Source organism: Pseudoliparis swirei, chromosome 15, assembly GCF_029220125.1.
Source record: "Pseudoliparis swirei isolate HS2019 ecotype Mariana Trench chromosome 15, NWPU_hadal_v1, whole genome shotgun sequence".
Lineage (NCBI taxonomy): Eukaryota > Metazoa > Chordata > Actinopteri > Perciformes > Liparidae > Pseudoliparis > Pseudoliparis swirei.
Genome location: NC_079402.1, coordinates 3,716,100 through 3,730,700, shown reverse-complemented (window position 1 = coordinate 3,730,700; position 14,601 = coordinate 3,716,100). Strand labels below are relative to the sequence as shown.

Sequence of the window (14,601 nt, the reverse complement as noted above, 5' to 3'; positions counted from 1 at the left end):
CGACCCCATTTTACACCACCCGAAAAATGAGTTTGGCCTACCCGCGCGGAGCTGAGGGTGGTGTTGGTCATGAAGCTGGCCGTCGACGAGGTCAGCGTGTCCGGGTACGACGCCACGGACATGGAGTCCGGCGGGTGGAGCGCCCCGGCCCCGCCCCCGCCCGCCGCCCCCTGGCGAGCCTTCAGAGCCTGGATCTCCCGCCTCAGCACCAGCGCGTCAAAGTGCTCCAGGTCCTGTGGGGTGACCAGGCCGCGCACCTCGGACAGCAGGGAGAACTGAGGGGGGGGGGAGATAAACCTCAAGGACTGAATCAGGCTTTTTCAATTCTGTTGCACCTCATTTCTAGTTTTAGTTCAAGCCTTTGTTTTGAATGTCGCTTTAATCCTCTGCAAAAACCTGAAAAATCAATTGAGATTGGAAGAAAATCTGCATTCGTGAGAGGAGAGCGTTCCCCCCCCTGAGGTTTCTTCATTTTTCAGAGTTATTTCAACCTCTAAAATGAAAAAAAAACAGAAGCTCAGTTTTTAAACTATCCCCCCCCCCCCAAAAAAAACGAGGCCATCGGTACCGGAGAAGCTTTCTGCGGCGGTACGACACGCATGCACTTAAGAAGAGTGAAATAAAACGCCCTTTCATCCATTGTGTGTCTTTTTTTTTTTTTACGAGCTGAACCACGGCAGACTGCCGCCAGAGAATCAAGAGAGGCTATAAAAAGGGGAGGATGAATGAGAGGGGAAACAAAAACAGTCAACAGTAAACACAGAAGGCAGAAAGCCTGCGCTCAGATCTCAAAAAAAGGGCTTTAAAAAGAAAACTCACAGCAATCACACAGAGAGAGAGACTCTGTCTTAGGCCCCGCCCCCCCCACACCTTTGCGTGCGTGTTGAGCAGCTCGAACAGCGCCACCACCAGCTGCTCCACGCCGACGTGCCCGTCGCGGTACTCATCCACGTAGTAGCCCATGGTCTGGCGCTCGGCCTCCGTCAGCAAGTGGCGCCCTTGCTCCTCCAGCATGGCGCGCGATTGGTTGACCAGGCTGGACAGGGTCACCTGAGAGCCCGCCACGCCTCTGTAGAACCCCGGCTGGAGGGAGAGGAAAAGAATGTGTTTATTTTATTTTATTCATATTCTTGTATTTTGTATTCTTCTTTTGTTATTGTCGTCGATCTTCTTTGTTTTGTTTTGTTTCGTTGCGGGGGTGACGGAGGGAGACGAGCAGAAGGAGGAGAGAGTCAGAGGCAGTGATGTAGAGAGACGGGGAGAGGTGGAGGAGACGGAGGGATGGAGGAGGAGATGAGGGTGGAAGGGAGAAGTGTCATCTCTCTATACTTTGAACTTTTGCACAGACACTTTTTTCTTCTTTTTTCCTCCTTTTAATGTAACTTTTATCTTCTATCTTTCTGTTTCGTGACCTTTGCTTTGCTTACATTCCATTTAATCTTAAATCTTATTGTTTGTTTCACGCACGAAAGAACGAGGGAAACGTTAAAAACTACTTTGCAATGAACTTTGATTCTGATTCTAATGTGACGGGAGAGAGGGAAGAGGAGAGGAAGAAAGGGAGAGAGGGAGGAGAGGAAGAGAGGAAGAAAGGGAGAGAGGGAGGAGAGGAAGAGAGGAAGAGAGGGAGGAGAGGAAGAGAGGGAGGAGAGGAAGAACGGGAGAGAGGGAGGAGAGCAAGAACGGGAGAGAGGGAGGAGAGGAAGAGAGGGAGGAGAGGAAGAAAGGGAGAGTGGGAGGAGAGGAAGAAAGGGAGAGAGGGAGCAGAGGAAGAGAGGGAGGAGAGGACGAACGGGAGAGAGGGAGCAGAGGAAGAACAGGAGAGAGGGAGGAGAGGAAGAAAGGGAGAGTGGGAGCAGAGGAAGAATGGGAGAGAGGGAGGAGAGGAAGAACGGGAGAGAGGGAGGAGAGGAAGAACGGGAGAGAGGGAGGAGAGGAAGAATGGGAGAGAGGGAGGAGAGGAAGAATGGGAGAGAGGTCACCTCCTTCCCCTCCTTCATCTCCTTCCCTTCACCTCCACTTCCTTCCGTTCCTTCCCCTCCTTCTTCTCCTTCCTTCCTGCCTCCACCTCCTTCCCGTCTTTCCCCTCCTTCCCTTCCTTCCCCTCCTCCTCCTCCTCCCTTCTCTATTTAGTTTCCTTGCACTCTGAACAGAATCTTCCCCCGGGATGAGTAATGTTCATCTTATTACTTTGAGAAAAGAAAGAAAAAATGCATGAAAAGCTTCTCATTGACCACCGAAGACCAATTATGTTTTAAATGCGTTCTAACATGAGCTACAGTGAAGTAAGTTGACCTGTGGGACTGAGAGAGGGAGAGAGAGAGAGAGCGAGAGAGAGAGAGATACACAGACACACACACATCTTTTATTGTGTCCCAAGAAACACAACTGTACTTTATTTAAATGTAGTTATTTCTGTCCTACTATAATTATTATCCATATGAATTGTATATTGTCTGTTGCTGTGTCTTGATGCTTTGGCAATATTGTTGTTGCAACGGTCACGCCAATAACGGCAATTGAATTAGAGGGGGAGAGAGAGAGAGAGAGAGAGAGAGAGAGAGAGAGAGAGAGAGAGGGGGCGACCAACGCTGCACAGGAAATAAAGAGATGTGGAGAAGTCGCAGGTAAGCAAGGGGAACAGAGTCGGCCTGGAGAAGAAGAAGAAGAAGAAGAAGAAGAAGAAGAAGAAGAACTTTTTTATTCAGGGAGGTGTTTATGACTTTGAGTTGAGTTTTATGACCTTTTATATTATAGTTATTTTACTGGTTCTGTGACTGAGATTCTTAAATTGAAGAGTGGCTTGAAAATAGAAAGACTTATTATAATTTTTCTACATGTGTTTGAAGCCATTTTTCCTCTGAGAAGAAATAAGAGGAACGATTGCCATGCCAACGCGAAAAAAAATGCATGTCTGTCGACGGTGGCACAGATTGTGGCGGATGTTGGTCTTAAAACTCGAGGTGCACGATACCGCCATTTTATTCTAGCGGCGAATACATGCGTTAGCTTCTCATCGCCAGGCGGAGCGTCGAGAACGACACGAGAGGTTTTCATCGAAGAAGCCAGAGTTATGATCACAGGCATCACTGGCACCCGCTCCGCTACGACAGCCTCGGCTGATAGCGATCACACACACACACACACACACACACACACACACACAAAGCTTCAATCTCATTGTGAACACATCGGCTCTCATCGTTATCGAGGACCGCTGATCCACTTCATCAAGGGGAGAAGGAGCTTCTCCAAACGCCCGCCTCGCTTCAGTGTGTGTGTGTGTGTGTGTGTGTGTGTGTGTCACGCTCGACACGTGCTAAACTCAGCATACATTATATATTACGTATTACATAACACAATTATTATGTCTGCAGCTCCTTCTCCACTTCCTATACCCGCCTATAGCTCCTACCCGCCTACTTCCTACCCACCTATACTTCCTACCCGCATACTTCCTACCTGCCTATACTTCCTACCCGCATACTTCCTACCCGCCTACTTCCTACCCGCATACTTCCTACCTGCATACTTCCTACCCGCCATAACTTCCTACCCGCCTAAACTACCTACCCGCCTATACTTCCTACCCGCATACTTCCTACCCGCCTATACTTCCTACCAGTCATAACTTCCTACCCGCCTAAACTTCCTACCCGCATACTTCCTACCCGCCTATACTTCCTACCCGCATACTTCCTACCCGCCTATACTTCCTACCTGCATACTTCCTACCCGCCATAACTTCCTACCCGCCTAAACTTCCTACCCGCCTATACTTCCGACCCGCATACTTCCTACCTGCCTATACTTCCTACCCGCATACTTCCTACCCGCATACTTCCTACCCGCCTATACTTCCTACCCGCCATAACTTCCTACCCGCCTATACTTCTACCCGCATACTTCCTACCCGCCTATACTTCCTACCCACCATACCTTCCTACCCGCCTATACTTCCTACCCGTCATAACTTCCTACCCGCCTATACTTCTACCCGCATACTTCCTACCCGCCTAAACTTCCTACCCGCCTATACTTCCTACTCGCCTACTTCCTGCCGGCCTATACTTTCTACCCTCCTCCTCCCTACCCATCTGCTTGCTACCCACTTATACCTCCTACCCACCTATACCTCCTACCCACCTACTTCCTACCCTCCTTTTGCTCAGGAACACACACACTCTGTCTTCATTTGGATTTCAAGCCTGTGTAACACAACATCTGTCCACAGACGTGTGAACAGCTGATAAGAACCTCATCGGTGGCTACTGCTAGAGCGTCATGATGACACACACACACACACACACACACACACACACACGCACACACTTCTTCTTCTTCTTCTTATGAATCCAACGCCGGTATCGGATGGCTATTCTCTGGACTGAATAAAAGCTAAAAAGGGCACTTCCCCGCCAAAATAAAAGGCAAGCAAGGGAAAAGAGACTGAGTTAGCGGTTAGCAGGCCTGTCTTTCAATCAGAGGGGTCACCGGTTCAATCCCCGCCCTCGTCGATGTGCCCTTGAGCAAGAGACTTAACCCTGAATACGGTGTATGAATATAAAGTGGATTTGAGTACTTTAAAAAGCACTACATGAATAAAATGGATTATTATTTTAAAGAGTAAAAGAGAGCCTCAGCAGCGATATCCAGAGCACATTCCACAAGTTTTCTTCAAAGCGGTTTGTAAAAGGCCTTAAAATATATTTAAAGGAGGAAATGCATCCCCGGTAACGGCTTGTTGCAGCTAATTCCACGAAGAAGAAGCAGCAGCGGTGTTTCCAGGCACCCGAGGGGAAACTAGGGGAGTCCAATTTGTCGATGTATTGCTGTAGTTGGTGCTATGAAAGGTCAAAACGGTCGAAAGGCTTCGGGATGTACGCGGGGGCTCCGCCTCACAATGTTTTGGCCGCAGCGTTTATCTCTAGATGGAATATAGAAGAAGATGCAGATGAGCTCCAGAAACTTAAAGACAGAAGCTCTGTGATCATATCTCAGGACATTCCAGGTGCTTCCAGATTTTGTTAAATGAATTTGAATGGTAAAAAAAAAGGAATTCAACATTTTTTATTTCATTTTTGGTATATATTTAACGACTTTTAGTGACATCTCAACCGCTTGGTAGACACCTGTATTTACAAAACTGAGATATGTGAAGGACATGTTGGGAGATTGTTATTATTAATTTCTTGGCGAGGACATTAAAGGATTACATTTTAATTTTGAAGAATTATTGATTCATGTATATGATGTAACTAATGTAAAGAATCCCAGATAAACACATTTGTATTCGTTTTGCTACGACAGCATCTCTTATTCTAATAAAAGATAATCAAACCGAGGGTCGTCTTTCCCAAATTTTTTTGAAAAGTGCATTTATCACATATTGCCACGAATGGGCATTCGACACGTGGCGTCCGCACACATTCGGGTAGCCTCGTCCTGATTGGCCGGCTACGCTTGTGCACATTTGCCGTGGGTTTAAAGCATGCTCGTGATTGGAGGAGAGCATTACTCGTGTAGTCCGGTCGAGGGGCGGGGCCTGTGTGAGAGATAACTAGCTTTTTCCAACACACAGTCTGTGCAGAAAAATATATAAAATAGACAAATAACCGATCAGGTTTTATGCTTTAAAAGACGACGAGCTAGCAATAACACGTTTACTCGTGGGTACAGAAACATACATATATAAAGAGCCAAACTCCGCTTAATGTAGCACGGAAAGTTGACGATGCGTGTCTGGGAGATCAAAGGATCCTGTAAAAAAAAAAAAAAAAAAAAAAAAAAAACATCCTGTATTTGCAGCAAGGTCAGTCGGTCGCTGGTTTCAAACGGCGTGACGCGAGGTCGACGAAATCATAGAGCCGGGATCCAAAATCCTCTCCAAGGACGAGGAGGAGCGGCCGTGCTCTCCGGGAGCTCTATTGACGATACGACGCACGGTGAGGAGGAGGAGGAGGAGGAGGAGCACCGGACCCCTCGCTGGGTTCCTGACGAACCATCGACTGGACACACAAGATTGCTCGGCCCTGAGAATCCATCGTGAACCACACCGTGTACACGGAGTTACTGTGTTCCTATCTTTATGGCTTCCTGCCATGCCCCCCCCCCCCCCCCCCCTCGTTCGCCCCTTTGTCTCACGGATTGTGGAGGTCTGGATCTGAGTTGTTCCTGATCCGATGTGAGGTCAAAGGTCAGCGATGTCGTATGTGCACAGATTGTAAAGCTCTCTGAGGGGAGTTTGTAATTTGTGTTCTTGGGCTGTATAAAATAAACTGGATTGAATTTTGAAGCTTCAGTGTGCGGACGATGTTTTCACTTTTTGTTGGTTTTTTTATTCACGTTTTATTGTTTTATTAAACTTTGCAAACAGTAACTCAATAAATTAGATTGCGTGTTTTCTGACGCTCCCACTTAAAAGTCCAGGATGTTTGAAGGCTTCAGGTATTTTCATCTAAACAAATGTTTGGCTTCGCACACTGTTGACATGTTCAATATTTAATCATAAGCGCTCAGAGCCACTGAGCTGAAAACAAACAACGACACCATTTGAAGTCTTGTCTCCCTCAAAATGATAAATCTTCAACGAATAACCGTCTCAGAACGTTTTCAAATCCTCAAAAAAGAAAAAAAAAAGATGCAAAAAAAAATGCTTTGTGTCAAATCGGCATAATTAGCATATCAGTTCATATCGCCAAATATTCTATATCCTCAAAAATTTCAAGAAATTCCCTCAAGAATGAGACGGAATACGTCATTATTTCAATAACAGGCATGGAGGCGGGGTTTATTCCTCTCAAAACTACGCCGTATTAAATATTGGTGCTTTTCACGAATGGCAGACAAAATGTCTCCTCAGATATTTTTCAAAGACCTGTCATCGAGGCGTTGCCACCCTCCTGGCTCCAGGATAAATATCTCTTTAAAAAAGGGGAAAAACAGATGAAATTGCTGCAATTTGTGAAGTCCTCCGATCCCCGGTCTGTGGCGTGAAGTGTAGCGCTGCTGCGCTGCTGTAAATATATAAGAGCTGTATAAGGGTGGTGGAGCGAGGGAACCATGAGCCTCTGACATGACGCTTCAGACGCCACAAAAGGAAACGAGAGGTGCAGATGTAACAAATATGGGCTTTGAAGCTGAAGATAACGATTTCTTTTGAATTAGCTCTCTGCCCCCCCCCCCCCCCCCATTGAGGGGTTTCTAAATGAACTGTCAGTGTAATGTCTCACTCACAAAGACGTCTTCATGTCAGGGCTCCATCGCAAAGCGCCCGGCTGCACACTCGCAGTAGATTAGTAGACCTTTATCGCCGTGGTTACACAGTCCGCTGTGGACTTAAACAGGAAACGCTGAGCAATCTAAAAAAGAACTTCGACAACTTCGGGACAGACCCCCCGAAGGACGCTGTCCGAACGGCTGTTTTTTTTAAAAAGGTCAAGGAGAACCTGTATTTCTGACCCCTCGTGTCTATTATGTATTTTCTACAGCGTCGGGTCCACACAGTCCCGCCTCGCAGTTCTGGCAGTTTTTCATCAGGACAAATCAAAAAGACTGGATGAGAAGGTAAGCTTCCTCTAAATCCTTGGAGAGGATGAAAGGAACCAAGAAGCCATAAATTCATCCTTGATTTTCATACGCAGCCACCTCACATCCTGTGAAGCAGCTGGTGTTATTCACACGCCTCGACCTGTGCTTCAATCATGACGTCCCTCGCTCATTCAGACGGACAAAGCGTGACGTCGTGATCCACGAAACAAAAATACTGGAAAGGACTTGTCCTGGGGCGAGTTTTGAAGGTGGGGGGGAAATAGAGAGAGGGGGGGAGAGACATAGAGAGAGAGAGCGGGGGTGGAGAGACAGAGAGAGAGCGCGGGGTGGAGAGACATAGAGAGAGCGGGGGTGGAGAGACAGAGAGAGAGCGCGGGGGTGGAGAGACAGAGAGAGAGCGCGGGGTGGAGAGACATAGAGAGAGAGAGCGGGGTGGAGAGAGAGAGAGCGGGGTGGAGAGACAGAGAGAGAGAGCGGGGTGGAGAGACAGAGAAAGAGAGCGGGGTGGAGAGACAGAGAGAGAGAGCGGGGTGGAGAGACATAGAGAGAGAGCGGGGTGGAGAGACAGAGAGAGAGAGCGGGATGGAGAGACAGAGAGAGAGAGCGGGGTGGAGAGACAGAGAGAGAGCGGGGTGGAGAGACATAGAGAGAGAGTGGGATGGAGAGACAGAGAGAGAGAGCGGGATGGAGAGACAGAGAGAGAGAGCGGGGTGGAGAGACATAGAGAGAGCGGGGTGGAGAGACATAGAGAGAGAGCGGGGTGGAGAGACAGAGAGAGAGCGGGGTGGAGAGACATAGAGAGAGAGCGGGGTGGAGAGACAGAGAGAGAGAGCGGGGTGGAGAGACAGAGAGAGAGAGCGGGATGGAGAGACAGAGAGAGAGAGCGGGGTGGAGAGACAGAGAGAGAGAGCGGGGTGGAGAGACAGAGAGAGAGCGGGGTGGAGAGACAGAGAGAGAGAGCGGGGTGGAGAGACATAGAGAGAGCACTGGGGGGTCCTTCCTTCCTTTCTAGCTTCCTTTCCTTCGTTCCTTGCCTGGCTTCCTTACCTTCATTACTTGTTTCCTTTTCTTACTTTCTTCCCTCCTTGCCTAGCTTCCTTCCTATCTTTCCTTCCTCCCTTCCTTTCCTCCTTCCCTTTCCTCCTTTCCTACCACCCTTTCCTTCCTTCCTTGCCTGGCTTCCCTTCCTTCTTTCCTTGCTTCTTTCCTTTCTTCCTTCCCTTCTTGCCTAGCTTCCTTCCTCCCTTCCTTCCTTTCCTCCTTTCCTACCACCCTTTCCTTCCTTCCTTTCCTGGCTTCCTTTCCTTCTTTCCTTGCTTCTTTCCTTTCTTCCTTCCCTTCTTGCCTAGCTTCCGTCCTACCTTTCATTTCCTCCCTTGCCTCCTTTCTTCCATCCTTTCCTACCGTCCTTTTCTCCTTTCCTTCCTTCCTTGCCTCCACTTTCCTTCATTCCTTTCCTACCCAGTTTGTGTCTTGATTCTTCTCACCACTGTTCTCAGAACCAGTCAGAGGGCACGGTGAACATGTACTGAACGGCGTGCGGCCTGTGTTGACCCTCTTGTCTCCGAGCTGCTGAGTCAGCGCCGCCGTCGCCGCCCATACGCGATCCATCCCAGATATTCCTCTGAAAGAAGGGCAGTGAGCCACCCCAGCTGTGTGTGCCGCACATGAATTGCTTTTAATACCTCCCTGCACTCAAATCCTTTTATGTCCAAAAATACCTCCCACATCCAGCGCGTCCCTCTCTCTCCCTCCCTCTCTCGCCCTCTCTCCCCGTGTTGCTAGGGTACATTGCCTCCCCGTCCATCAGAGCATCCAGAATGAAAAGTGAGCTCTCCCATTCACCTCCCTCGCCTCCTTTCCTTCTCAGTCGCCAGCTGCCGTCTCCTCCGACCTTCTCGTGTTATTTCTCCTTTCCTACACACCCGCGGTTAAAGTCGACAGTGGAAGTAAACGGTGTGGCGGCAGAGATAAAGGGATAGTTTGGACTTCTGGTTTCGTTACGGCCGATAGATGGTGCTGGCCACGCCCCCTTTGGACTGAGGGGGAGCGGCGACGTATTTTAAAGACACCGACACAATCCGTACGGGTTTAAGTGAAGACTACATTTAGAATATTTTCACTGCTTCATGGCAGCACTTTCCATTCTCTGAGCTCTCTTCAAAGCCACCGCACGCCTCGGACCAAATACATCGATTCTCCCGGGAGATGCTGCTCCACCGATGCCACGATCCGGTTTTCAGTTTACGTGTATTTTTGTGTATTTTATTTTATTCAGTATATCAGATCAAATTCAATACAATATTATTCTATATAATATACAAAAGAGAAAGACTGAAAAGGTATAGGTAGAAGCAAAAAATGATTATAAATTCCTATCCTAAATTAAAATCAAATGAATCAGAAAATTAATATTAAACAAATAAATAAATATAAATAAATAAAACAATATATTATTTATATATATGCACACAAATACATACATACATATATATATGTACATATATATATGTACATATATACATATATATGTATATATACAGGACTGTCTCAGAAAATTAGAATATTGTGATAAAGTTCTTTATTTTCTGTAATGCAATTCAAAAAACAAAAATGTCATGCATTCTGGATTCATTACAAATCAACTGAAATATTGCAAGCCTTTTATTCTTTTAATATTGCTGATTATGGCTTACAGCTTAAGAAAACTCAAATATCCTATCTCTAAATATTAGAATATCATGAAAAGTAAAAAAGATTTATAACAGCACTTGAATTGTCTAATTAACTCAAAACCTTGCAGGTGTTTCTGAGCCTTGACAAACACTCAGCTGTTATAAATCTTTTTTAACTTGGTCTGAGGAAATATTAAATATTTAGAGATAGGATATTTGAGTTTTCTTAAGCTGTAAGCCATAATCAGCAATATTAAAAGAATAAAAGGCTTGCAATATTTCAGTTGATTTGTAATGAATCCAGAATGCATGACATTTTTGTTTTTTTAATTGCATTACAGAAAATAAAGAACTTTATCACAATATTCTAATTTTCTGAGACAGTCCTGTATATGTATATATATACATATATATATGTATATATATATATACATCTACATATATATACATATATATACATATATATATATACATATATACATACATATATATATGTACATATATATATATATATATGTGTATATATGTACATATATACACATATATATGTGTATATGTACATATATACATCTATATACATATATATATATGTACATATATATACATATATATATACACATATATATATATACATGTACATATATACACATATATATATACATATATATATATATGTACATATACATATATATATATATATGTACATATATACACATATATACATATACATATACATATACATACATATATATTATTATTTTTCAGAAGAGTAGCTCCTGAGAGCATAAACTCACTTTTTGACAAGGTCAAAGGTCACTGATGAACACAGTTAAAAAAAAGCATGAATAGAAAGATATGGGGCGCTCGTTTTCAGCCGAAAACCAGCGTAAACGTGGGCGGGTGGCGTCTATTTCGCAATACTGCTCATATTCAACGCTCTTCACAGAGAGTTATGTAGATGTTAACCTTTTTAAAAGATGATGAAATGTAATTTTTAACGTATATTATTATTATTTCTCGTATGCTTGTGCCCGGGCTGCCACTGGTCTGTTCTGCGAGGTGAAATCTCAGTTTTTTTGTCAGTGTTATAAGTCTCAAAGGCAGTCTGACAGCGAGGAAAGGATTCTAGAAGACTCATGGTACAACATGTTTTCCCATGCGGTGCTTTTGATAGCTTGAGATGTAATAATATTTATATTTGATGAGCCTGTTATGGATTTTAATGCTTGAGCGTGGATCCATAAACATATGATGAATGCCATCTGTGTGTAGAACCCAGACGTGAGTCCAGAAAGACGACTCATGGCGCTGCAGCGCAGATGACCTGGTCAGGAGGACCGGTCGTCACGTCTTCAACTCCGAGTGGGAATGAGAGGCGAAGTTTGTGGGCGGAGTTTGTGGGCGGAGTTTGTGGGCGTCTCACCTTTCCTGCTGCGGAGGCTCCTCTGTCCATCGAGAAGCTGCAGGGGAAAAAAGCAAAAGAGGAGGACACATTAATCACAGGAGGGACACACACACACACACACACACACACACACACACACACACACTTAGCACTCCTGCCCCTCTACATCACTCTGATTGGGTCCCGTATATATACCATATATATATAAAGTGCAGCAGCGACCTCGTGGAACATTTACAGTACATGGGCGGTTTTTCTTTTTCTTCTTCTATTTCGTGAACTCCAGCTGAACTGCCACGCTTCCTGTTTTGTGTGCAGAAGAAGAACTGATAGAAATAGAGAAAAGATAGAAATATAAAGTAGAGTACACACACCATAGAGCATCGTAATGTATTTCACCAACGCTCTCTCTCCCTCGCTCTCTTTCCCTCCCTCTCTCTTTCTCTCCCTATGTCTCTCCCCTCTCTCTTTCCCTCTCTTTATCCCTCTCCCTCTCTCCCCCTCTCTCCCTCCCTCTTTCCCCCTCTCTCCCTCTCTCTCCTTCTCTGTCCCTCTCTTTCCCTACCTCTCTCCCTCTCTCCCTCGCTCTCTTTCCCTCTCTCCCTCCCTCTTTCCCCCTCTCTCTCCTTCACTCCCCCTCCCTCTCCCCTCTCTCTCCCTCTCTCTCTCCTCTTTCTCCCTCCCTCTCTCTCCAACACACACACACACACACACACACAGTGGAGCTCCGGTAAAGAGGATTTCAGACATCTTGACTGACAGCGTTTCATCTTTTTGAAACATTTCTCTTTTCAAAATCTTAATCTACATGTTTTTTTAAATCTTTGTCATGGCTGTCAAGAGATGTTGCAGAAGCTTCTTCTTCTTCTTCTTCCTCGAGTCCACGAAGTAAAAGGCTTTAAATCCACGAGGAAACGCGGCGTGTCAGAGCGCTGCCTTCAGGGACAGAATTAAATTATAATTAAAACAGAGTAAAAAAAAAATATATATAAGTACTGCAGTGCCACCCGCAATGTTAACTCAGCGTGGAGAGAGGTTGTTGTATTAAAATTAAATTATCCCGCGTAACTTTTGAGGCCGATCTCTCCCACTGAGGCTTCCATCGTCTCCTCCCTGCTCCGCTTGTATCGTCAGATAATTGGTCGTCTTTAAGGAACTGATACTAAATGAAAAACTGTGTGCAGCACTAAAAGTCCTCTCCAAAATGCATGTAATAGTTGTTTTTCATGTAAGTTTATGTTTGCAGCGTATTAAAGACACTCATTAGCTCTTAACACATTCATTTAGGGCAACACACACACACACACACACACACAGTACCCAGAGTTTCAACTTCAGTAATTGCCTCGTGGAGCAAATTCCAATCGGTTCCCTTTTAGGCCATTAAGCTTCGCATTATCCAAACTGCTTCTCCTTTTTTAGGGTTCGCGGGCGAGGTCGCCGCTCCGTGTGAAATTAAAATAAGAAATAAGAAAACCTGTGTTATGCGTTCACGCCAAAAAGCGCTGCCGATTTTTCACGTGAGCGGATCCCGTGAGCAAAGTCAATGTAGAACGTGAATGGTTGCGATTGCCGCGAATTTTCGGCGGGAATGACGCGAATAGAGCGAAAAGAAAGATTCGCCTCAAGTTGAAATATTTTAACTTTGGAGAAAAATGAAAAGTGTTGCTCGACGTCGAGATGCAAAAGCCAATCAGCGTGGAGATGCTCTAGTGGAGCTGGAAGAGACATTCAGACTAGAGGTGACAGTCACCGAGCTGAGTGAGCCTACGGGTGATGTCATGTATATGTATATATATATATATATATATTAATGTTATGAACCCAAACATGAGGGCGTTAGATGTTCAGACGTTTGTGGGACGTCCTCAACGAGTATGAAGCAGGACTAGTGATGAGTTCTTCATGGTGGATGAAGGAGATGATAACTGTTTCCATGGAGATAAGCCTCGCCCCCTCTCAGGTGCGAATGAAGTGAATAAACCACAGATAGTGAAGCGAGTGAACTCATGTTGGGGTGAACGCCGGGGGTAAAACAAATGATCGAACACACGGATGAACAACCACCCGTCTCTCTGTGTGAAGGTTAAATACCCCCCCCCCCCCCGTTGTCGAACTTCGCTCTGTTTATTGAGTTGATGGAGAAAACGAGTCTGGCATTTACGCCAGACGATGAGTTGGTCGTTGGAGGGGGGTCACGAGCTGCGGAGGACTTGCTCTTTTCTTGGCGTCACCTTCATTATCTCGCTTAAGTGTTTTTTTTGTGTGCTTTTTTTTTTTTACTGCTGCAACTGCCGAGCTTCTTTCCTTCCTTGCTGAGCTTCCTTCCTACCTTTCATTCCTCCCTTACTAACCCAATGTGTTTGACGTCGTCTGTGTTGAACCCACAGACGACGTCAAGCACGTTGGGTTCGTACGGTTCTTACTTCTTCACTCGTCGGTAAATCCCACAGCATTTGAACGTCTCTTGTGTTTATTGCAAAAAGGCGGGTCTTGTAGATGTCATACTCACTCATATGATGATATATATGACATATATATGACTTTGTGTCCTCCTTCTGATTACTTGGAATTTTTAATCAAACTACCCATTATTATTATAAATTATATTTTTATTATTGTTATTAATATTATTATAAATTATATTATTGTTATTATTATAAATTGGGCAATAGAAGCTATAAAATTCAGGAGGCTAATGTGCAGAAAGACATTTATTATATATATATATATTTTTTAAAGAAAGAAAAGCAGGCAGATTACATTATTGCTTTTAGCATTTATGCTAAACTAAGGTAACCACCGCCTGGTTGCATTTTCATATTTAGAGGATTAAATATGCATTCTTTCCAGAGAAGTCAAACTATTTCTTAAATATTATCTTTAATTAGTTTTTCAATAGATTTTAAATTGTTTTCTTGAAATCACCTACATTAAAGAACATTAAAAAAAGAGATAAACTATGATCAA

The 14,601-nt window shown here is 44.8% G+C and overlaps 1 protein-coding gene across 2 annotated transcripts in view; it reads right to left on the bottom strand.

Annotated features, from left to right (window-relative positions):
• Positions 1-14,601, bottom strand: part of whrna (whirlin a) — a 145,628-nt gene that overhangs the window by 17,263 nt on the left and 113,764 nt on the right. For both annotated transcript variants that reach the window (XM_056433340.1, XM_056433342.1), the window contains exons 6-8: positions 11,650-11,686; positions 871-1,083; positions 42-275 (exon numbers count right to left, since the gene is read on the bottom strand). In XM_056433340.1, the coding sequence (XP_056289315.1) occupies positions 42-275; positions 871-1,083; positions 11,650-11,686 (484 nt within the window). The remainder of the gene's footprint in view (positions 1-41; positions 276-870; positions 1,084-11,649; positions 11,687-14,601) is intronic.